The sequence below is a fragment of the Dendrobates tinctorius genome, unplaced genomic scaffold, assembly GCF_039654945.1.
Source record: "Dendrobates tinctorius isolate UK_male_01 unplaced genomic scaffold, ASM3965494v1 ptg000048l, whole genome shotgun sequence".
NCBI classification, from domain to species: domain Eukaryota; kingdom Metazoa; phylum Chordata; class Amphibia; order Anura; family Dendrobatidae; genus Dendrobates; species Dendrobates tinctorius.
In genome coordinates, this window is record NW_027361716.1 from 19,489,506 (window position 1) to 19,514,663 (window position 25,158).

The following is a 25,158-nucleotide window of genomic DNA, read 5'->3' on the forward strand; positions in this document are numbered from 1 at the left end:
TTTTATAAGCCTTGGACCTACGCCACACAGTATGAGCTCATGGACATCCACACGGCCTGTCATCAGCAGTCAGGGATTTTTTATTGACTGTAATGAGCTATACTTTACAGTTTTATTGTGCTGCGCATTTCAAGCCCAGCCAGAGTTGTGCGCGCTGGTGCAATTCTCAGTGTCTAGGCCTCATCTCTTCCAGATGGAGGACCCTACAGAGCAGCTATGCTTCCACTCAGCCGATCACACGATCTGCTCAGATGTATTGTCTGCACTTTTTACGCAGCCCCTAGGTTGGATGTTTAGTGTGGTACGCTAAGCACAGCTATTCACGCTATTGCTATCGTGCCTTATGTTTAGGACCATGCTATGATGCCAATGTACAAATTTTATTAGCAGAGGCTTAAGGCTGTGTGCACACGATGCAGATTTGCTGCGGTTCCGCAGCGGATTTTACCGCGCAGAAACGTTGCATTTCTGCATTGTGATGTACAGTAGCCTTAAAATCAATGTAAAAAAAAACCGCTGTGCAGACGCTGCGGATTTTTCCGCGGTACAAAATCCGCAGCATGTTACTTCTTTTGTGAGGTTTTCCATCTCCCCTGTCACCAAATCTGCAGGGGGAAAACCGCATGAAAACCGCATGAAAAATGGAAGAAATCCGCAGGAAAAATGCTGGTCATTTGACCTGCGGATTTCTTCCATTCTGCGCTGAAAAATCCGCAGGGCCAAAAAGTACGTCTGCACTCAGCCTAAAGGGGTTGATCCACTACTTGCTCAGGATTTCTTAAATAATATATTCCCCAGTGTAAAATATAATTTACAGATACTCTCCTCCCTGGCCGTGCCAGCAATGTCAGCGCCGGAGCTCGTGTGACCTTCTGTGCAGCGCTCTTGTGGCATATCCGCCTTCACTAATGGGCTCATTTGCTCACACTTCCCTCTGCCGATCTGAGAGCTGCAGCCCATTAGCAGCCACTGATTGACTGCAGCTCTCTCCAGGTATAACTGTGTCATGGGAGACCTGACGTGTACATTGCTGGTGGGACCCTGGTGCGGAAGGTGAGTATAGGGTATCTTTAATTTACTCTGGGAGATATAGTATATATGGATGGGTTGTCCAAGTAGTGGCAGCCCCTTTTATACAACATGATTAGTTCCCTTTTGTACAGTCCTGTCTGCAGGAAGCATGGTGTAGGACACTAGAAGCTCTGCAGATTAATATATAGATGGATGTCAGCCATGAAATGGGACTTCCCTCTGAACTCTTAAGTATAGATAGAACAGTAACACTGTGGCTTCTGTCAGATGTATTGTGTGGTTTCAAGCCTGAATGGTGGATGCAGGAGTATGGGCCTCTTGCTGCACGTGCTTTGTATACAGTGGGCTTTCCTTATGGCAGCTGCAGACTATCTACATGATGACATGAAGTAAGGTATATAGAGCATATAAGCTGTACTTCACTGCGCTGGCATCTGTCTGGAGGCGTACTGCCACCAGGGATCATAGGTGGAAACTGTGCTGATACAATCCACACTAAAATGCACTACAATACAAATGATTAGGGTTTAAAACACTCATTTATGTACCATGTAGGTTTGGCTGTACATTGCAGGTTTTATACATTGCATTAACCCCTTTACGATTTTCGATACACATTAAAACTGCTACTGCTAAGGGGCTTTATTCCCTCATCACTATTTTAAATCGGTCATTGGGGATAAGGGTATAGCGCCCCCTAGAGTCCGAAAATCTCCAGGGTCTCTGGTGTGGAGTATAGCGGAGACCCTGGAGAACACTAGCAGGGCCAGATTTTCATTGAATAACGGTGATCAGGCAAAAAAAAAAAATAATTTCTCTCTTCTCACACGTTATAACATATCAGATGAGAGAGAAATGATGTCCCCAAGCACTCCGCGGTACCTCCACCATCCCCAGGGCCCTCATGTTCACTTCACTGGCCTTTCTCCTCCTCTTCATAAAAAAAAAAAAATAAAATAATGGTGGACACACGCACAGTGCAGTTGCCGCGATCTACCGGCCGGCACCCAGCAACAGCAGGGAATTTTCCTATTGGTTCCAGACTTTTGATCACTGTGATTAAACCCTATCACAGTGATCAAAAACTCAATAATTATTAAATCCTTTTTGTGTATTCCCCTTAGTCAGATAAAAAAATGTATTTCTTTCATTCTTTGCTGTTGGCTTTAGGAGTTTTTCAAAAGTAAAAAAAAAAATCTAGTGTTGAGCCCAAGTGCTCGCTACTCTAGTTTACATCGGGTGCTCGGGTATGCACCAAATATCACTGGTGCTCGAGTGACATGCATTTGTGGCTAATAGCCATGAAACATTTGGGCCTGGGACTAGAGCACGTCACTCAAGCACCAGCGATATTTGGTGCATACCCGAGCACCCGATGCAAACTAGAGTAGCAAGCACATGCGCTGAATGCCATTGGTGACATATTCAATATGACGACCTAATCTTATCAAATTCTGTGTAGTACCTTTGGGTTCAAAATCCTCACTATACCACTTGATAAAATCCTTGGAGTGTAGTTTCAAAATGGGGTCATTAGTGGGGAGTTTAGGGGCCCTGCAGACGTGACCTGTCACCCACGATCTATTATGCCAATTTGTGTTCCAAAATTCAAATATTGCTCCTTCCGCTCTGAGCCCTGCCGTCTGTCCAAGCAGAACTTTTTTACTACATTTGGGGTATCGCCGCACTCCAAAGAAAGTTAACAAATTTAAGTTTTTTTTCCATTCCACTTTGCACTAATTCCTGTGTAGCACTTGAAGGGTTAAAACAAGTTTTGTAAATGTGGTGAAAAAATGAGAAATTGTTGCTAAACTTTTTAACCCTTCTAAAATCCTAGCAAAAACAAAATGACGTTTGAAAAAAGATGTAGATGTAAAGTAAGCATGGAAATGTTATTTGCCAGTGATTTGTACAGCATGACTAACTGGTTGAAGAATCTAAAGATTGAAAGTTGCAATTGTTTTGCGGGGCAAAATTGCGATATTTTCCCAAATAATTGCAACTCGTATCAAACAAATGTTATCACGATCATGAAGTACAATATGGCACAAGAAAACAGTCTCAGAATCCGTGGGAAACGTTGAAGCGTTCCAGAGTTATTACCCCACAAAGTGACAATGGTCAGATTTCTAAAATTTGGCCTGGTTATTAAGGTCAAAATTAGCTCCGTCTCTAAGGGGTTAAATGAGTTCTCTTTTATCAGAAAAATTCTGACCTCTGGCTGCAGTTGATTTAAAAAAAAAAAAAATCCTGTGCTTTATTCAGTTTTGGTGATGTGACCTCAGCGGTGGAGACTGCCTCGTAGCCGTGGAGAGTGAGTAAGGCTGTGTTCACACACAGCGTTTTTTTAGCGGTTTTTACCGCGGTTTTCACTATAAAACCGCTATAAAACCGCTAAAAATAAGGTGCACAGTCATTTCTATACATTTTGCACTTTTTGTGTACAAATATCTAAAGGGCTGTCACATTGTAGAAGGCTCAACTTTATTCTCATTTGCACAAGGAAAGACTAGAAGCAATGGGATGAAACTGAATGGGAGGAGACACAGATTAGATATTAGAAAAAACTTTTTGACAGTTAGAGTGATCAATGAGTGGAACAGGCTGCCACGAGAAGTGGTGAGTTCTCCTTCAATGGAAGTCTTCAAACAGAGGCTGGACAGACATCTGACTGGGATGATTTAGCGAATCCTGCTTTGAGCAGGGGGTTGGACCAGATGGCCCAGGAGGTCCCTTCCAACTCTACGATTCTATGATTCTATGATGCGTTTTTTACCGTGAAAAAACCGCATCGTGGTAAAAACCGCAGCATGCACATTAATTTTGCGTTTTTTTCCGCGGTTTAGGCTTCTCCCATGCTTTTAGAAACCGCTGCGGTAAAAAACGCATCAAAAGCGCATCAAAACCGCGCAAAAAACACACAAAAACCGCCGCGGAAAAATAGGTGCGGTTTCTGGGAAGGGATTCAGGTTTTTGTGCAGAAATTTTCTGCAACGTGTGCACTTAGCCTAAAGCACAAATTGTTTAACTGCTGCTATGGGACAGAATTTTTTTCTGTTACCAGAAAATACTTTTATAGCACTACTCCAGCGGGTTTTTTTTATCACTGGATTGTCTATTTTAAATGTAAGTCCCCAGGCCAAATAATCGCCCTCTGACTTTTTCACCGTTTTTCGGTCCCGTGGCACCATCTTATGAGCACAACTTCTGACTGTCCGTATTTCCGAAGCTACGTCACAAGCTCTCAATGCAAGTCTATGAGAGCCAGAACAAGGCTTTCATAGACTTGTATTGAAACGTGACCTCCATGCCACTCCATGAAACACTGGAGTTGCGAGCAGGTCACTTTTTTCCGGAGACCGATGGGAGTGACGCTAGAAAACGATGAAGGTTCCTTTGACCTCATGATTCTCACTTGGTCTGACACTCACTGTGAGCTGTGAGGTCTTGTATAGACAGGTGTGCGCCTTTACAAATCAAGTCCTATCATTGTAATTAAACACAGCTGGACTCCAATGAAGGAGTAGAACCATCTCAAGGAGGATCACAAGGAAATGGACAGCATGTGTCTTAAATATGAGTGTCTGAGCAAAGGGTCTGAATACTTATGACCATGTGATATTTCAGTTTTTCCCTTTTAATTAATTTGCAAAAATGTGTACATTTGTTTTGTTTTTTGTTTTTTTTCAGACAAGATGGGGTGCAGAGTGTACATTAATGAGAAAAAAATGAACTTTTTTGAATTTACCAAATGGCTGCAATGAAAGAGTGAAAACCTTAAGGGGTCTGAATGCTTTCTGTACCCACTGTATTCAATGCAGACCAATTGTGATGCATCTATTCAGCGCATTGCACTCTTTGAACGCTATGTAGCTTGCAAAAGAGAAGACAAAGTGGTGATAACCCGCTTCTGTTTCCCCTCGCAAGACGGGGTGGCGGTTGGGAACAGGTTAATAGAAATAATCTACTGTTTGGATGGTAGAACTTGCATGTAATACACTACAGTGCAGGCAGCCGGTGTAATCCTTCTGTCCTTATTTCTTCACTCGCTGCAATTTCCCTCCAGAAGCCAGGATGACTGAGAGCCTTCACTATAGGGTATTACAAGGTGGCTCAGAAGCCAAATGCTAGAACCTTTTCAACAACAACAAAAAATGTAAACTCCCTGTAAAATGCAAAACTACATTTATAGTACTGTCTAGTATTATTATTAACCCCTTCCCCACCTTGGGGTTTTCTACTTTTGATTTTTGCTCCCCTTTTTTCCAGAGTCATAACTTTATTTTTCCATCAATATGGCCGTGTGATGGCTTGTTTTTTGTGGGACTAATTTTACTTTTGAATGACACTACTGGTTTTACCATATCATGTACTGAAAAACGGGAAAAAAAATTCAAAGTGTGGTAATTCCACAATTGTTTTTTTTTTTTTATCATGTTCACTAAATACTAAAACTGACCCCTGCCATCATGATTCTCCAAGTCATTACGAGTTTGCAGATACCAAACATTTAGGGTACTTGCACACACTGCGGATTGGGGTGCGGATTTGGCCGCTCGGATTTTGTAAAATCTGCAGGTAAATCTGCAGGTCAAAAGACCTGCGGATTAGCCTGCGGTTTTTCATCTCCACAATGGAGGAGATGGCAAACCGCAGCGGAATCCGCAGAAAATATTGACATGTCAATTCTTTCTGCGGTTTAGAAACCGCAGGAAAACCACACGGAAAAATCCGCACCGTCTGCACTGTGGTTTTTAATTCCCATAGGGAATAATGGTACTGTATACCGCAGCAAAAACTGCTGCGGATCTGCAGCGGCCAAATCCGCTGCGGAACCGCAGCAGAATCCGCAGCCTGTGCACACACCCTTATAGGTTTTCTTATTTAAGTGGTAAATAAAAAATGCCCTTTGGGCTGGGAATGTGATTATTTTTTGCGCTCAGAGTTGATGTTTTTATTAATACTATTTTGGGTTAGATACAATGTTTTCATCGCCTGTTGTTGCAATGTTGCAGCGACGAAAAAAAGGTAATTCTGGTGTTTTTGATTTTTTTTTTTTTTTCTAGTGACGCTGTTTACTAATCAAATTAATTTTTATATTTTGATAGATCAGGCGTTTCTGAACGCAGCGATACCAAATATGTGTAGTTTTGATTTTTTTATATATTTTAATAGTTTTAAAACTTTTTTCTTTTTACCTTTTTAGATGCTTCAACAGTCCGTTTGGAGACTTGAAGCTGCGATCGTCTGTGTAGCACATAGCTGGGCTTCAGCAGAATTGATCATCTGCGCTCATAGCAGATAGCAATGACAACCACAGGGGTGTCCTGCAGACCCTAAGTTGTCAAGCCAAGTCATCGGCGCCCTGCGGTGATGTGACTGGCGTGCAAATGGGCGGGCCTAGTAACTCACTTCCAGCGTGACCATGTTGAATGCTGCCGTCTGAGGTTGACAGCGGCATTTAACATGTTAACCATCAAGGGTGGATCGCGAATCTACCCACTTCTGTTAGGGGCACATGTCAGCTGTCATGTTCCGGAAAACATGCAGGCTCCGTGCTGGAGCCTGCATGGACACTACTTATGACGTGTGTGTATATGTATGTGTGTGTGTTATATATTGTAATTATGTCATGAAGGGGTTATTTGTTTTTTTTTGTTTGTTTGTTTTTTTCCCCTTGCTGGATTGCAAAGCTATAGCAGTCCCAGTTCCAGAGCCTAATATGAATAATCTTTGTTTCCACAGTCTGAGCTATGGAGCAGGGCATCCTTCCCATTCAGAAACAGAGCTCCTCCACCGGCAGACCTATGCGGCCACTCATCAGCTTCCTGGATATGCCACCACACACCATCCTACAGGTAGGAAATGTGCTCATCGTAGTGGTAGTTTACTAAACAAAACTGTAGAAGGCAATATCTCCCTGAGTTCAGTCTCTCCTGACCCTATGCTGGTTCTATAAACCCAACGGTCTATCCTTAGCATGGAGCATCAATAGTAAAGGGTTCTCCAGCACCTGCCCTACCATCGAGAGGTGAGGGGAGCTGATGAGATTGTCAGCAGGTGCCGTCCAGCATCTAATTTCCCATCTACTGGTTTTCCAGCTGTACTGTGATTTCTTCACGCAGTATTTGCTGCGTTTTTGTCCCAGCGCAGGTTTATCACAAAGTTGGAAGTATTTCCTAGTACCAGCAAAGTGAATGACATTCCTGAAATCTCACACACACTGCTTATTTTTGGCTGCAAATTTGAATCACTTTAAGATCTGGGAAAAACGCACTTTTTCAGTGTTTTTTCCTGTCGAGTGACTTTTTTGATGCCAAAATATGTGCACCAAGTGCTTAATGTGCCCATACCCTTAGGATTGTACCAGGAGGTATGCTGTGTATTTAGCGAGTCGGTCTTGGTAAAGGATGCTATCATTTTCTGATAAGAGTAAAACTCTTGTATTACTGACTTGTTTTGCATGTGTCATCAATTAGTTCTGCAGGTTTGTGTCATCACCTGATGAGCAGCGCACTCCCTTTACATTTGGCCACTTATTGTGCAAGTAAACACCATTAAATGGCTGTTGTTTTTGTGTTGCTGAGTGCCATTTCTCCTTTGATATTTGTGGCATGGCTCAGTAATTCTGGTAGAGACTGCCTGGTGTCACAGTGTACTGGTGAGTGGGTCTGACCTGCAGAGTCCGGCACTGCCACCACTAACCTGACAGATGTGTGTCTGAGGACAGTGGTGGGGTAACCTGGGTGCCGGGAGTCTGACTCCACTCCTCTGTTATTGTAGGCTGATCCTTAGGATAGGGCAGACCTCCTAAAGAATGGGGTAATCCCTGTAATAGTAGTGGAGATCTGTCTTTTGGCTTTATGTATTGGAATCAGTCCCTTAAGGCAGATAATGAAAAAGCCTTTCCATAAATAATTGCACACGCAGAATAGAATTGTAACTTGTCCTGAAATGAATAACTGTCTTGACTGAAATCACTTGATATTTGCAGGTTTATCTGGCATTTTTGACACCAGCCTCCACGTGGCTAGTGGTAACACTACAGAAACGTCAGTAATGAACTTTCTATCTGCAATAGAGTCTCGGACAGCTCAGGCAGCGTCATCGGGCACCACCCTCCTGCCACAGTTCAGGGCTCCATCTTGGCAAACTGGTAATTGTTGCACTTTGCTTGTATCAACCAATTTTTACTCTTGTGGTTTCTGATAAATGCATCCATGTTGTAAGGCACACAGCTGCTGGATGGTTTTTAAGTCAGCCTGCATCTTAGATAGCTGTGTGCCAAAATGTCATTCTGCATGTCGTATTCCTTCCGACCCTCCCCATACACAAGTGTGCCTAGTAGGAAAAGGGATTCAAGCCACAACTAGACATCTAATGTCTCCCATGTGCGCACAGGAGCAGTGTTTCTGAACTCCAATGTGCCTAAGGGTATGTGCAAACGATCAGGAATTGGCAGCGCTCTGGGCGCAGCGCATGTCTGCTGCGTCCAAAGCACTGACATCTATTGAACGCAGGTGAATCCGCATGTTTACTGAACCGTGTGCATTCACTGCGTCTAGTACATTGTATGGGTGAAATTTGAGAGTCTCCGCAAGAGAAATTGACATGCAGTCTGGAGAGACGCGCCGCCTATCTGTCTCCGCAGGTGAGCTGCAGGTGTCTCTGGACACATGGTGGGCATGGCATTTCTTAAAATCCCTTCCACTATGCTGTAACATCTGGACACTGCGGGTTGGATGCTGCACAAGTTCGCAGCGTCCAACATGCAGAGTTTACTGATCGTGTGCACTTACCCTTACTCTCTTCCTCAACATCAGTCAATAGTAGCCATGGATATTGGCCCTCCCCTGCCTAAAAATAGCAGCCTGCAGCCACGTCAGAAAAGGCGCATCTATTAGGCTGTGTGCACACACAGCGGTTTTTTTTTTAGCGGATTTGCCAATAAACCCTCTATAAAAACACTAAAAAGTAATCTTCCCATTCATTTCTATGCATTTTGCACTTTTTGTGCATATTGATGTGGTAAAAAAAAACGCGAAAAAAACGCTTTGCGGTAAAAAAACGCAGCATGCTCATTAATTTCGCGGATTTTTCCGAATTTCTGGCCATTTCTATGGGTCTGGAACCGCGCGGAAAAACCCCCCATAAAAAAAGCGCAGAAAAAAACACGCGGTTTCTAGGAAGGGAGTCCAGGTTTAAAGCAGAAATTTTCTGCTACGTGTGCACATATCCTTAGATGTGCCAATTCTGGTACTTTGCCTGGCTCTTTCCACTTTCCCTGGTGCAGTGGCATGTGGGGTAATAGTTGTGAGATTGATGTCAGCTGTTTTATGGCCACTGACATCAAGCCCAGGGGTTAGTAATGGAGAGGCGTCTATAAGACACCCCTATTGCTAACCCCATAGTCAGATGTAATAAAGAGAAACACAGGAGTAAAGTCCTTCATTTGAAATAATAAAAACTCCCCAAACCTCTTTTACCCATCTATTACTCAAAAATAAAAAAACAAAGTTATACTCACCTTTCTGGATGGTTTGGTGAGCGGATCGCCAACCATGCAAACCGAAAGAGACAATGCGCTGAGCATGTGATTGCGGCTGCAGTGAGACTGGCAGTGACGTTATTAAAGTGAACCTGTTGCAGGATTTTACTAAGTAAACTACAGACACTGTCAGACTGGCGCTTTTCTATTGATTAAATTGATACCTGGGGTGATGAAATCCGTCTTGTGGTTATTGTTTAATCTGTATTTGCAGTTTTCCGTTAATGAGATTCTCATACTCGGGCGGCCTGTGTGCGCGTCTTTATATGGTGCTCTTCTTACCAGGGCTGTGGAGTCGGTAAGCCAAACCTGCGACTCCGACTCCTCAATTTCCCTTACACCGACTCCAACTCCGACTCCACGACTCCCACACATGTCGCTTATATTTAAGTGAAAAATTTATTGTAGTACAATGTGAACATCAGATATTTAATCATTTTTATGATCCAATAATCAAGATATTTAGATAGAACAGAATATATATTTATTGGAATATAACTTTAGAACACAAAAAACTATAATAAATTGTAAATATGTAATACACTATGTAATATCGATTACATGTATACAGTACGGACCAAAAGTTTGGACACCCCTCATTCAAAGAGTTTTCTTTATTTTCATGACTATGAAAATTGTAGATTCACTCTGAAGGCATCAAAACTATGAATTAACACATGTGGAATTATATAACAAAAAAATGTGAAACAACTGAAAATATGTCTTATATATTCTAGGTTCTTCAAAGTAGCCACCTTTTGCTTTGATTACTGCTTTGCACACTCTTGGCATTCTCTTGATGAGCTTCAAGAGGTAGTCAACGGAAATGGTCTTCCAACAGTCTTGAAGGAGTTCCCAGAGATGCTTAGCACTTTTTGGCCCTTTTGCCTTCACTCTGCGGTCCAGCTCACCCCAAACCATCTCGATAGGGTTCAGGTCTGGTGACTGTGGAGGCCAGGTCATCTGGCGTAGCACCCCATCACTCTCCTTCTTGATCAAATAGCCCTTACACAGCCTGGAGGTGTGTTTGGGGTCATTGTCCTGTTGAAAAATAAATGATGGTCCAACTAAACACAAACCGGATGGAATAGCATGCCGCTGCAAGATGCTGTGGTAGCCATGCTGGTTCAGTATGCCTTCAATTTTGAATAAATCCCCAACAGTGTCACCAGCAAAGCACCCCCACACCATCACACCTCCTCCTCCATACTTCACGGTGGGAACCAGGCATGTAGAGTCCATCCGTTCACCTTTTCTGCGTCACACAAAGACAAGGTGGTTGGAACCAAAGATCTCAAATTTGGACTCATCAGACCAAAGCACAAATTTCCACTGGTCTAATGTCCATTCCTTGTGTTCTTTAGCCCAAACAAGTCTCTTCTGCTTGTTGCCTGTCCTTAGCAGTGGTTTCCTAGCAGCTATTATACCACGAAGGCCTGCTGCACAAAGTCTCCTCTTAACAGTTGTTGTAGAGATGTGTCTGCTGCTAGAACTCTGTGTGGCATTGACCTGGTCTCTAATCTGAGCTGCTGTTAACCTGAGATTTCTGAGGCTGGTGACTCGGATGAACTTATCCTCTGCAGCAGAGGTGACTCTTGGTCTTCCTTTCCTGGGGCGATCCTCATGTGAGCCAGTTTCTTTGTAGTGCTTGATGGTTTTTGCCACTGCACTTCGGGACACTTTCAAAGTTTTCCCCATTTTTCGGACTGACTGACCTTCATTTCTTAAAGTAATAATGGCCACTCGTTTTTCTTTACTTAGCTGCTTTTTTCTTGCCATAATACAAATTCTAACAGTCCATTCAGTAGGACTATCAGCTGTGTATCCACCAGACTTCTGCACAACACAACTGATGGTCCCAACCCCATTTATAAGGCAAGAAATCCCTCTTATTAAACCTGACAGAGCACACCTGAGAAGTGAAAACCATTTCTGGTGACTACCTCTTGAAGCTCATCAAGAGAATGCCAAGAGTGTGCAAAGCAGTAATCAAGCAAAAGGTGGCTACTTTGAAGAACATAGAATATAAGACCTATTTTCAGTTGTTTCACACTTTTTTGTTAATTATATAATTCCACATGTGTTAATTCATAGTTTTGATGACTTCAGAGTGAATCTACAATAGAATAGTCATGAAAATAAAGAAAACTCTTTGAATGAGGTGTGTCCAAACTTTTGGTCTGTACTGTGTGTATGTATATATGTGTATATATATATATATATATATATATATATATATATATATATATATATATATATATATATATATATATATATATAATATCTCATAACACTATGACTTATCTCAGCTAAGACAAAGCCTAGATCCTCAGGCTACATTCACACCATGGGCGTAGCCAGGATCAAACCTGGGGGGGGCAGAACCTCATACTGTTCCGCAGAATTACTGTACCTAATTTATTATATATTTTAGGAGTCGGTCCATTTTATACCGACTCCACCAAAATGATCTCCGACTCCACAGCCCTGCTTCTTACATATGCTTGTGTATGGCTTATAATATGTCACTGATCCTTCAGTGACCTGCCCCCTATTTTATATAATTCATATAATATTGTGGGCTTAAAATTACATCCAGCAAAATGGCGCATGCACACTAGCATCTATCTTACTACTAGTAGCAGCCAATTTATATTTCCTCCAGCAAAATGGTGCCTGCAGAGACCTATGAGCAATAGCTTCTATCAATTGCCGATAGATGCTACCGTGCATGTGCCGCTGCCATTTTGTTGAAGAAAAAAAAATTTGACTGCAGCTAAATGGCGCCTGCACAGTATCATCTGTCGGTAAGATAAATGCTACTTGGAGATGTCGCCACCATTTTGCTGGATGTTTTTTTTTTTTTTTTTTTTTCTAAGCCCACAATATTATATGCATTATGTAAATTAGGGGGTAGGTCAGTGAGTTATCAGTGACCTGTCATAAGCCATACAGATGCATATGTAAGCAGAGCAGCACATAAAGCGCCGCCCCGAAGCACCAGAGTCTTATTAACTGAAAACTACAAATGGCAGATTAAACAACGACCACAAGACGTATTTCATTAACCAAGGTATCATTTTAATCCATATCACAGCGCCAACCTGACACACTCTGTAGATTACTATCCTGCTGACAGGTTCGCTTTAAAGTCACCGCCGGTAACTGCAGCCGTGTTCTCATGGTCTGCTCAGTGTCTCCCGGCTGGCATCGTGAGAGATCGCATCACTGATGTCACGGCTCCACAAACCATCCGGATTGTTGGAGGACATGGGCTTAATGGATAATTGGTGGAAAGATGAATTTAAGTTTGCGTTTTTATTTTTGTGGAATAAATGGATAAAAGAGGGTCGGTGAGTTTTTATTTCAATTAAAGGATTTTACTCTGTATTAAATTTGACTAGGGAGTTAGTGATGGGGGTGTCTTATAGATGCTTCTCCATTACGCACCCGTGGACTTGATGTCAGCGGCCATGAAACAGCTGACATCAACCCCACAACTATTACCCCACTTGCCACCACACCAGAGCAAGTGGGAAGAATGAGGCTAAGCGCCATTTCTGTGGCTGCTGATATTCTTAGTCTGGAAATAAGCTAATGTCCATGGATCCTTCTGATGCTATTAATATCATCCCACAGCTGTCTTGTTTAGCTTTTGCTGGTTAGTAAATTTTGGGAGGACCCCATGTAATTTTTTGGGGGGTCTCCCTTATAATAACCAGTAAAGGCTAACCAAATGGCTATAAGCTATTAATATTATTGCCTGGGAATCTTCATGGCTATTGGTCCGTTCCCAGAATATTATCAGCAGCCCCTGCCGTCGGCATTCCCTTAGCTGGTTTTGAAAATTATGGGGTACCCCACTCTGGTTCATGTCCCTCAAAGTTTGCCATAAGGTTTCTGGGCCTTGCAGCTGCCAGGGGACTCTGTGGCTGCGAACTCTGGTGACCTTTTCAATCAAGTGCCGGGCTAACAGTTGTTCATCAGGCTGGCACTGCACAGCATGTTTGCCAGCTGCTATGAACTCAAGTAACCTTAAGGGCCTGTCACACTAAGAGATATCGCTAGCAATATCGCTATAACTAGTGACGTTATAGCGATATTGCTAACGATATCGCTGTGTGAGATACTTACCTAAAACCTGCTCCCCCGCAGGTTATCGCTGATCGCACGAGAACGTCCTGGACTGTTTCTCGTCGTCAGCTTCCTGCGGCGCTTCCTGCTGTGACGATGAGAGACGCGTGGAGCCGGGCGGGAGGACGCAGGATCGCCTCGTCTGACAGGTAAGTAGCGACCCCCGACCCCTGCTATGTCGCTAGTGAGATCTGCCTATGTGGCAGCTCACTAGCGACCACTTAGCGATGTACCAGCGATCCTGACCACGTCATATCGCTGGTCGGGATCGCTGGTACATCGCTAAGTGTGACAGTACCTTTACAGTAAGGTTAAGATAACCTTACTGATATCATCTCAGTTTCCAGCAGCTGGGTCTTGCAGAGCCCAGCTCGACACCCTACAGTTGCTGGAGTACCAGTGTAATTACATAAATATTTTTACTTTAATAAAGAGGGCGTAGGGTCCCCTTCATTATATTATTATAATTTTTTTTCATAACTGGATATTTATTGATTTTTCAATAGGAATTTACAGAATGAAATCAGACCAAGATACAATGCATGTAAACATTCAATGCAAATCAGTTAACAAACATAATAGAGACAAATATAATTGACAAGACAGTGAAACACGAGGGAGGGAAGGAGAAAAGATCCGAGGGAAAGATGGCACATTTTACTGAGTAAATATCAGTATTAAGCCTTCTGAGCCCAGTATACATCCCACAGATTCCACGTTGCTTTAAAACTTTCAAACGTATTATTTATTAAAGCTGTGAGGTGCTCCATACTTCTTGTATCCGGAAATGCAACTCGTTGAGTGATGGAGAATAAGCCAGCTTACATTAACTTGCTATTAAACATCTCGCAGCTGTGGTCAGATGTAAAAGAATACTACTTCCAATCTGGAATGGGGGGATGGGTCCCCTTCATTTTTGATAATCAGCCAAGCTAAAGCAGACAGCTGGCATTCTCAGACCGAGATATTGGCCCTCCCCAGCCTAAAAATAGCGTCCCATAGACGCCCCCAGAAATCTATTAGATGTGCCAATTCTGGCACTTTGCCTGGGTCTTCCCACTTGCTCTGGTGCTGTGGCAAGTGGCGTAATATTTTTGGGGTTGATGTCAGCTGCCATCAAGCCCAGGGATTAGCAATGGGAGGCACCTATCAGACGTCCCCATTACTAACTCTATATGTTTAACTTTAAAGAAAAAAAAAAAAAACACCATAATGTCCTTTATTTTACATAACAACTCCCCAACCCTCTTTTTCCATATTATTTTCCAAACAAAAATAAAAAAAAAACACCGTATTCCTCACCTGTCCTCCGATATTCCATATGTACCACAAAGTGCTCAACTCGGCTACATCTGCATCCATTGGTGAGTGGTGTCATGATGCGACCGCTCAGCCCTGCATCCAGGAGGTGCTGAGCGTGAGAGCGCTCAGCATCTCCTGGATGCAGGGCTGAGCGGTCGCATCATGCCACCGCTCAGCAATGCATGCAGATGTAGCTGAGTTGGAGTACATCATGGGGTGTATGGATTATCAGTGAACAGGTGAGGAATACTGTGTTTTTCGATTTTTATGTGGAAAATAATGGGTAAAAGATAGTTGGGGAGTTTTTATTTCAAATAAAGGACTTTAGTGTGAGTGTGTGTTTTAAACTTGCAGGTTTAGTAATGGGGGGGGGGGGGGGGGTCTGATAGACTCCACTATTACTAGCCCCTGGGCTTGATTTCGGCTGACAATACAAAGCTGACTTCAACCCCAATAATACCCCACTTGCCATCGCACCAGGGTAAGTAGGAAGAGGTGGGCAAAGCGCCAGATTTGGCGCATCTAATAGATTTTCCTTTTCTGGGCGGCTCTGGGATGCTATGGGCTGTGAGGGCCAAAATCCATGGCCCCTTCCCAGTCTGAGAATACCAGTCCCTGGCTGTCTGCCTTGGCTGGTTGTGAAAAATGGGGGAACCCATTCTGTTTTTTTTAGTTATTTAAATAATTTTAAAAAGGTCTGGGTACCCCTCATGTTTTTGATAACCAGCCAAGGTAAAGCTGACAGCTTAGGGCTGAAGCTGTCAGCTTTACCTGTGCTGCTTATCAAGAACATAGGGGACACCATGACACTTTTTTTTTATTTATTGCACAGGCACCAGCTGAAGAAATTCAACAGCAAACGCCTGTTGTCTATGAGTGAGGCCAGGCGTACGATGATTAGTACTCTCATCCTCCGACGCCCCTGATCGGTGGTAACATTTTTACTGCCGGTCACATCTGCTGGCTCACACGTTGTCATGTGTGACAGCTTGAGAACCGCAGCGCTTTGACCTGCGGTAGCAAGTTACTGACGATCAGAGAGCCAGTGTTTCCAGCGCTGTCACACAGATTGCGCCCTGGGAAACGCAGGATGTTCGGGCCCCCATTCATTTGAATGGGGTCCAGGTTCGAGATTGGGCACAGTTTTTTTTTGTTTTTTTTTTTGTTTGCTTGTTTTTTTAAAGTTTGGTTGGACCCGAACATCCACGGGTCTGCCCATCACTACTCCTAATCGCTGTCTCCATTCTGCAGAACAATATGCTATCTACAATGCTTGCTTCAAGAGGCTCAGTGCACCCTTTCTGCCCACTGGTGTTTTGTGTTTTGCACTCAAAGGAGTATATTTGCTTAACGTTAAGTTTCTACAGGACTGAGGTAGTGATTAGAACACTAAAGGTGAGTTTTTTATAGAGGCTATATCCCCTACATGACTGTGCGCTTAGTTTAAACTCTCTGATTATGCAAACCGATTCCCTTTAATTTGTACATTAAGTAGTAAAGAACTTGTTTTCAGATTTGCATCACTTGTCTGATTCTGTGTCCTTTTTTCCAGGCATGCATTCCTCGACAGCAACAGAACTGTTTGTTACTGGAGCTTTGCAAACCTCTGGAACGTTTCCAACCTCTGCGCTCTCTGCCTATCAGCACCCAAATACATTCAGCGCTAGAAACTTTGCAACAACGCCATCTTTAACTCTCCAAGATGGGACTTTCAGTGCTGCAACTAATGGTCTGCTTTCTCCTCATGACCCTTTGCTGCAGATCAAGACATCACAGACTCCTACTGCCTTGACATTTGAACGTCTTGGCAGTGCGGTACTAAGTACTGGCATACCACAGTCCTCAACTTATCGGTCTGCCCAGGAATCTGCACCCCATCTCTTACAGCCCCAGTTCAGTTTATTGCCATCAGCTCTTGGTGGGACCCAGCAGACCGCTCAGCCATACAGTACATCCGTGTTTACTGGTTCTACAGCCTCTATTGAAAGAGCACTTCAGAGGGAATGTAGTGTGATAAAACACCATCAGAGGCCTTCTAGTACGCAGTCCGTACAGGCACAGCTATCTGCTACTCAGCATTCCTTACCCAGTTATTTAACAAATGCGTCTGGGTCTGCCTTGCAGGACACATCAAGACAGTCCGCTCTGTTATGTGCTCCTCTTGGAGCTCTTACTCAGGTGAGCAATGGTGGACCGGTACAGAAAACCCCTCAAGTTTCTGTGGAATTATCTCAATCTTACCCATCTGTCATACCTTCCCCCGGTTTCCCTCCCTCTTCTACAAAAGCAAAGAACTGTCCCACAAAGGCACCCCCGAGGTCATCAAAGACTCCCAAATCTCAGAGTGTAGCATCTCCTGGGCAGACCCAAAGCTTTATAAAGTCTTCTCAGAACCAGAGTTCTGTCATTTCAAGCCAAGCACAAGCTTTTTCAACTACACAGCTTAGTAGCCTTTTACCTGTAAGCCAATCCCCTAGCTATGTTTCCACACAGTCCCCCAACCTGCCATCCTCAAGTCAATCTCAAGTTTTTTCAACAATCAAATCCGAAAAGCTGCCTCCTTTGTACAAACCACTGACTGCATTTTCTAGCCAATCACAAACCATAACCTCTGGCAGCCAGACACTAAGTTACTCAACTGATCAGCCGCTTGCACTGCCTTCAGTTTCAAGCGAGAACTACTCCGATCAAACAAGAGATTTGTCTTCAGCTAACCAGACTCAAAGTTATTCTTCCAGTAACACTCAGGGTCTAACACCAGTCAGTCAATCACAAGTTAGCTATTCATCTCAATCACAGGTGATGTCACCTGTAAGTCCATCGGAAAGTTTTAATTCAGGACAGAACCTACCACTATCATCTTCATCTCTTCCATTTTCCTCTCGTGCTTCCTCTCGTGGACAAACTTTGCCTGCCTCAAGTCCTACTCCAAATTACATTTCTATGCATCCATCCCAGGCTACTCAAGATTCCACTTCCCCACAGTCTCAGAAGTATTTGCCAACTGTCCCCTCATCCTCCTTTTCATCCCCTTCTCACTCTCAAGCATTACAAAATAATAGAACTGCGGACTCCAAATCCTATGGAAAGAGGAAGTCTGAAACCAACCTGTATGCAAGCGTAAAACAAGAGGAGAAATTCCAGATGCCGGATTTGCAGTCATTACAACAAACCAATCTTGAACCTTCTACTCAAGGACTAAATGATGGGGAGATGAGTACTCAAGAGACAGCATACAGTGTTTCAAAGGCTGATGACAGATATTCCCAAAGTGTTATCAAAAGCAATTCTCGTCTGGAAGACCAAGTTCTTGGGCTTCAGGGGCCTAAAAAGGATGAGCGATTGATGAACCCTGTTGGTCACATGTCCCAGCATGTGAGTCACATAAACAGTTCAGCTGATCATGATGCTAAAAATTCGACAGACCTGTTACAACCCACTCAAGTCAATGCAAAAGATTTGAGTCAGCATAACATGTTACACAAAGTGCACGAAACAAAGCTTCCGGAGCAGCCAAGTACTTCCCCACAGCTCCAAGCAGTTTTGAGGCATCCCCAACATCTTCAACTACAAGGGACACAGGTACTTCTAGATTCAGATTTGCAAATGTTTCAGCAGTCTATTTTACACTCTGTTTTGGGGCAGACAAAGACATCTGCCTCCATGCAGCGTATTCAGAGCCCTCAACATGTAGCTCCACAGTTTCTTCACATGGATGGACACATTATCCAGAGCAATGGAGGGCAACCTCTACCATCTCTGCACTCGCAAAGCTCAGATGTAATAAAAATGGACACCTCTGATGGGAAGCATTTGCAACAACACTTGCAACCCAAAGACTTTGGCCAGAGACCACGGCTAGACTCGAAAAATCAGTTTGAGTCTTTGAACCCAATGTGTTTTACAGATTCCATGTTACTTAGTGATGAAAGAAATTTTTTGTCTCATGTTGATGACATTTTAGCAGCTACAGCAGCTCAAGAGTTTGCCAAGTCTTCTAATGAGGATAATTTGTCTGTCAAACCCGATGACTCAAAGTCCAGATTCCAGTCCTTGAATATAAGGAACCCACCCACAAACTTTGCACCCCCAAAGCAGCCACAGAATCTAAACACACTTTCATTAAATGGTGGCCAAACCGCAATAAACCTTTCCACTGTTTCTACGACTCATTCCAAAAATGCAAGTCTTGATCAAAACCAGATTCAACCTTTAGAGCAAGACTTGCCTAGTGGTATGGTGTCACCGGTGCTAGGGACCAGTCAGGATGACCACGAAAAGAATTCTGAAATGAGCAAGAAGAATGACTCCAAGGACACTAATGATGTAGCAGGAGATATTGGAGAATCAAAATTCTTGGCCAGTACCAAAAACCTCAATGAGGAGAATGCTGCATCTGATGGAGACTTTGTTATGAACACAGAGGAAAATGCAGCTGTTGCTGGACAGCACATGTCAAAGACTGATCCTCAAGCATGCAGCAGCTCAAGTGGCCAAATGGAAGAAGACTGCCAAGATCTCGCCCAAGACGGTCTTCAAAATATGAAGGGAGCAGACAAAATGCCAATAAAACATTTTACAGATGACGAAAGTGCAAATATCAAACAATCTAAAAGAAATGTACAAATGAAACGACCTCTGTCGAAAGGCCCCGATGGGGGAATGCAGTATTCCTCACACACCTCTGAAGGTTATTATGATAGCTACCAGCACCAAGAACGGATGAGGCAGAAGATAAAGGAAGTGGAGGAGAAGCAACCAGAAGTAAAAACTGGTTTTATTGCATCATTCTTGGACTTTTTAAAGACTGGACCAAAGCAGCAATTTTCAGCTCCTGCTGTGCGTGTACCTAATCGTATCAGGAGGCCATGTACCCCGGTAATAAAGACCCCATGTCCTGGCCCACTCCCTCCACCTCAGGCGGCAGGTTCTGAGATGGCCAACTCTCCTAAAAAGCCTGAGGAGGAGTTTAAGAAAAACCTAGAGGCATTGCCTTCTTTTTCTTCTGATGATGATGATTCTGTGGGAGGTAATAATGACCTTCAGAAGAGCATCACCACAGCTTTGTCTGCCTTAGATGAAAACGGAGAGAAGAAGAATAAGGCAGGTGAGTGTCTTTTTGGTCCATAAGCGCTGGTTGTGGCATGTTTCAGCCATGGCTGTGTTCTTCATGGCCCTTAATGGAGAGCTGTAGCAAAATGTTGTGTTTTGTCAGGGTGGTAAAAAATAAACTTGAAACCGCATTTTTTACGTTCCAATGTAATGTAACCTTCTGCCATGGATGTTGTACCCCATCGATAGAACATTTATACAGTGCCTTCAAAAATATTCATACCTGGTGCATGTTTCCACATTTACCCCCACAAGCTTAAATTTGTTTTATTTGGATTTAATGTGATATACCAACACAATTTGTTGGGTAAGCACAGCTGCTTTCTAAAATGTCAGTCATTTAATACCTTTACAATATCAAAGTAAATTTACTGTTAACATAATTTAATCCTAGGCTGAGGTAGTTTTTCTGTTCCGTGCACTTGTTACACTACGCATCCTTAAAATAAGTTTATTTTCTTTTTGGATCACAAATTTAGCCAGTATTTGATTTTTTTTTTTTTTTTTAATCAGATACATTTTTATTGCATAGCAAAGTACAAAACAACAAGCTTATTCAATCTGTCAACAATCGACAAGTTATAGATTTTTTCAATAAGTTCCCCAATCCTTTCCCCACCCCCCTTCCCTCTGTAAAGCACATATACCACTTATTTAAATGAGTACACGATAATGCAGCATAGATCTTCTGAGGTCAGCACCTCTCCGCCCAAGGATTCTAAATTTGTTTCAAAGGTACCAGTCCTTTTCTGTTTAGTGTGTATACTCTTTTCTATACCCATAATATAGTCAGACTGCCTATAGAACTCTTGCATTGTCTGTCGGTGGTTCTTCATTAATCCAACATTTGGCGATCAGTTTCCTTGCAATATACAATAATCTAGCTATTGCTAGTTTATGGCAATTTGATACCCCAAAATACAAATCAGAGGGTCCCTTTCAATTCTACAGTTATGTGCCCTTTCAGTTGCGGCCGTCCCCTCCACCCAAAACATATTTAGCTTTTGACATTGCCATAGCATGTGAATAATCCCAGCCCCTTCAGTCCGACACCTCTGGCATTCGGAGGTCTGTCTCAGGCTGTATAAGGCCGGGTTATCTGGAGTCCTATACACTCTATGGAGCACATGCAACTGAGCTAGTCTGGCCGGTTCGCTCAGTGATAGCTTAGGTATATATTCCATTATTGTTCCCCATTTATCTTCCTCTATATCCCCTACCTCTTTCTCCCATTTCTCTTTTGCTTTTTCTGGATATCTTTGTAGGAAGGCAAAGAGTAGGTCGCAAAGAGTAGGTCCCTATATTACCTGAAACACCTTTCGTTCTCCCTTTTGCACAGACATAGTTTACAAGAATATCCGGATGAACCTTCATATTACCTGTTTTACATTAGGTCCTGTAAGCGTGGTGAAATTGCCTGTACTGAAACCTGCAAATCTCCAGCAGCCCGTAAACCTCCTGTAGTTTTTCAAAAGGTAGCAACCCCTGCCCATCCTGTATCTGGCCAATTTAACATATGCCCAAACCCTTCCAAATTTTAAAATCTCCCGTTTTAGCAAACTCCGATAGATTATAATTTTGCCATATTGGAGAAAAATCGGTTAGATATTCCACCCCTCTAATCTTCTTGACTTCCTCCCACATCTTATGAATCAATAAACAAGTGGGGTAGATCGATCCAAATTTCCTAAAGCTTCCTGCTTCCAAGCCCTGGATCAGTGGACTCCTATATAAAACATGGGCTAAGACCCTTTGTGATGAACCCATATTATCAGTTTTTCTCCAGCCCCTTATGTTGACCCTGCGCAGCTAAATAATAAATCCAAGGGTTCCGAAGTGCCAAGCCCCCTTCATCCTTGGGTCTCTGCAGAATTTCCAGTCTAAGCCTTGCCTGTTTTTGTCCCCCAAACCAGATCTCTGAAAATGGAACTAATGGCGCGGAACCACCTTTTGGGAATCCAGATAGGGGCGTTATGTAACACATATAATAGCTGAGGCATCAAAATCATCTTAATCAAATTGATTCTCCCCACCACTGAGATGTGCAATCTGCTCCATGTCCCTATTTTGTTTCTGAATTTCCCCAACAGCGGAACCAAATTGAGATCAATATAACTAGAAAGTGGAAGCGATACCTGAACGCCTAAGTATTTAAATCTCTGAACCACCACTAGTTTCGCTCCCTCACCCTCCAACATGAGCTCATCCTCTCCTCCATCAACTGCCGTAATATTGGACTTCTCCCAGTTAATGACTAGACCCGACACCCACCCGAATGTTTTTAAGAATGTTCATCACACCCAATAATGAATCTCGAGAATCCTCCAAGAAGAGTAACACATCACCTGCATACAAAGCTATTTTCACTTCTATCTTCCCATATTTAAATCCCCTGACCGAGGCCTCGTTTCTAATTGTTTGTGCCAAGGGCTCCACTGCCGACGCAAAAAGTAGCGGGGACAGCGGGCACCCCTGCCTGGTCCCTCTGTAAAGGCCGAAGCTATCTGACAGTTGCCCATTAACGTTAATCTTAGCAGTCTGAGATGTATATAGTAGCCGTATCCATGAAATAAAAATTGGCCCAAACCCAAAACTCCTCAACACTTCCCATAGATACCCCCATTCGACACTATCAAACGCTTTACGCGCATCCAACGACACCACCACCCTACGACCCCCATTGTCCGACGGCAGCTGCAAATTCAAAAGCCGTCTACGTAGATTAATTGCTGTGGACTTATTTGGCATAAAGCCACATCGATCCAGATAGACAATATCCTGGATCACACTCGTCAGTCGGTTAGCCAGGACCTTAGCAAGAATCTTAACATCTGCCGTCAGCAACGAGATGGGCCGATATAACTCCGCTAATTCCGGATCTTTACCCTCCTTTGGAATAACCACCACCACCGCCTCTCTCATGGACATCGGCAGCTCCCCTTCCTTCAATGCCTCCTCAAAAACTGCCTTCAACTGAGTCATTGTCACTCCCTTTAACTGCTTATAGACTTCTCCCGGCAGGCCATCCGTCCCAGGGGCCCTATTGTTTGTCATTGACATAATGGCAGAATCAATCTCCTCCTCCGTTATGGGCTCTTCCAACCAATGTCTGTCACAATCTTTAATATTAGGGAGTCTCGCCCTCTCAAGAAAGTATTTAATGTCCCCAACAGAGGCCTCCAGTCCAGATGTATACAACTTTTTATAAAACTTCCCAAATTCTCCCAAAATATCCCCTGTGGTTTCCAGCAGTAGCCCATCATCCGTCCTTAATTTGTACACATATGAAGAGTCTCTCTGTGCCGCCGACACCACCGAAAGTAAGTGACCCACCTTTTCTCCCTCCTCATAAAATTGCATTTTCTGAAAAGCTCTTCATCTCTCCGCCTTCTCCAAGTATAACTTAACTGCTTCCTGGGCCTCCCTAAGCCTCTCTGATTTTCCTCCGATGGGTCCGCCACCACATCTATCTCCGCCCTCTCCAATGACTCCACAATCGCCTTATCCTTTAATTTAGTTTTAGGTTTACTCTTAGATATTTCCCGAAAGCGCAAGCCTCTCAGAAAAGCCTTCATGGCATCCCAAACTATCCGTTTACTAGCACTGCCCTCATTTGAGCTGCCAGTGTTCTTTCATCTCCCTCTCTATGATATCCATATTTATATGTTCGAACCATAAGGGGTGTATTCTCCATCCCCCTCCCCTCCCCCAATCCTCCCCATTGTCTTTTTGATAGATAATTCAATAGGCTTAAGGTACTGTCACACTTAGCGATGTACCAGCGATCCCGACCAGCGATATGGCGCGGTCAGGATCGCTGGTACATCGCTAAATGGTCGCTAGTGAGCTGCCACACAGGCAGATCTCACTAGCGACATCGCTGGGGACGGGGGTCGCTACTTACCTGTCACACCAGGCGATCCTGCGTCCTCCCGCCCGGCTCCACGCTCGTCGCTCGTCCTCACAGCAGGAAGCTCCACAGGAAGCTGATGACGAGAAACAGTCCAGCCTGTTCTCGCGCGATCAGCGATAACCAGCAGGGGAGCCGGTCGTAGGTAAGTATCAGACACAGAGATATCGCTAGCAATATCGCTATAACGTCACAAGTTATAGCGATATTGCTAGCGATATCTCTTAGTGTGACATGCCCTTTATGATCCGAAATTACTCTCAGGAGATATTCCACCCCACAGGCCGTCCGAGTCATTAACTCATTGCCCAATGCTTTATCTATCCTTGAGAGGTACACATGAGTCGCAGAGTAGCAGGAGTAGCAAACCTCATTCTCATTCCTTACTCTCCAAAGATCCATCAGCCCCAGTTCCCTCATGAACATGCCAAATGACGATTGTCTCTTTGCCCCTTTATCCACTCCCTTTTTATGTCCGTCCCATCCTTCATCCATTACATTATTAAAATCTCCAATAAGTAGCAATGGTGATCCCATTTCCTTCTTAAATAAGCCAAATATTTCCCGTATCTTAGTCCTCGAGAATGGGGGTGGTATATACATCGCCACCATATACATTGGCTGCCCATAAATTCGACAAATTAAAAAAACATATTGTCCCTCACTGTCCACATGACTCTCCACTTCCTCAAATGGCGTAGATTTCTCTATGAGCAGGGAGACCCCCTGGCGTATGAAGTATATGTGGAATGATACGCCTTCCCAGTCCACCACCTTTGTAGTATCTCCACCTTTTCCCTCAATAAATGCGTCTCCTGAAGGCAAATCACATCCGGCCCCTCTTTCTAATCTATTCCATGTCACGCCCCCCCACCGGCGCCGTTACTAATCTGCGCAGTCCCGGGCACACATCTCGCCGCGTCCCTGCTCCCGACATCTGGCCTCCTCGACATCGGTCCTGCGCCCGACGTTCCACCCGGCGCTCAGACTGATGGGACCTGTGACGCGGTGGCTCCGCCTCCAACATGGCGGTGCCCACCGTCTATTTCTTACCGCTGTCTTCCCAGGTAAGACGCCTGTTTATCCTATGCAGTGACGCTGTCCGTTCGGCCAGCGCTCA

At 43.7% G+C, this 25,158-nt stretch overlaps 1 protein-coding gene across 3 annotated transcripts in view; it reads left to right on the forward strand.

The window, feature by feature from the left end:
• The window catches only part of QSER1 (glutamine and serine rich 1), a 146,988-nt gene that overhangs the window by 73,301 nt on the left and 48,529 nt on the right, over positions 1–25,158 (forward strand). For 2 of the 3 annotated variants that reach the window (XM_073576333.1, XM_073576334.1), the window contains exons 2-4: positions 6,778–6,890; positions 8,027–8,188; positions 16,569–20,123. In XM_073576333.1, the coding sequence (XP_073432434.1) occupies positions 6,778–6,890; positions 8,027–8,188; positions 16,569–20,123 (3,830 nt within the window). Of the gene's footprint in view, positions 1–991; positions 1,054–6,777; positions 6,891–8,026; positions 8,189–16,568; positions 20,124–25,158 lie in introns of those variants that run through there. The other variant, XM_073576335.1, reaches the window with a different exon arrangement.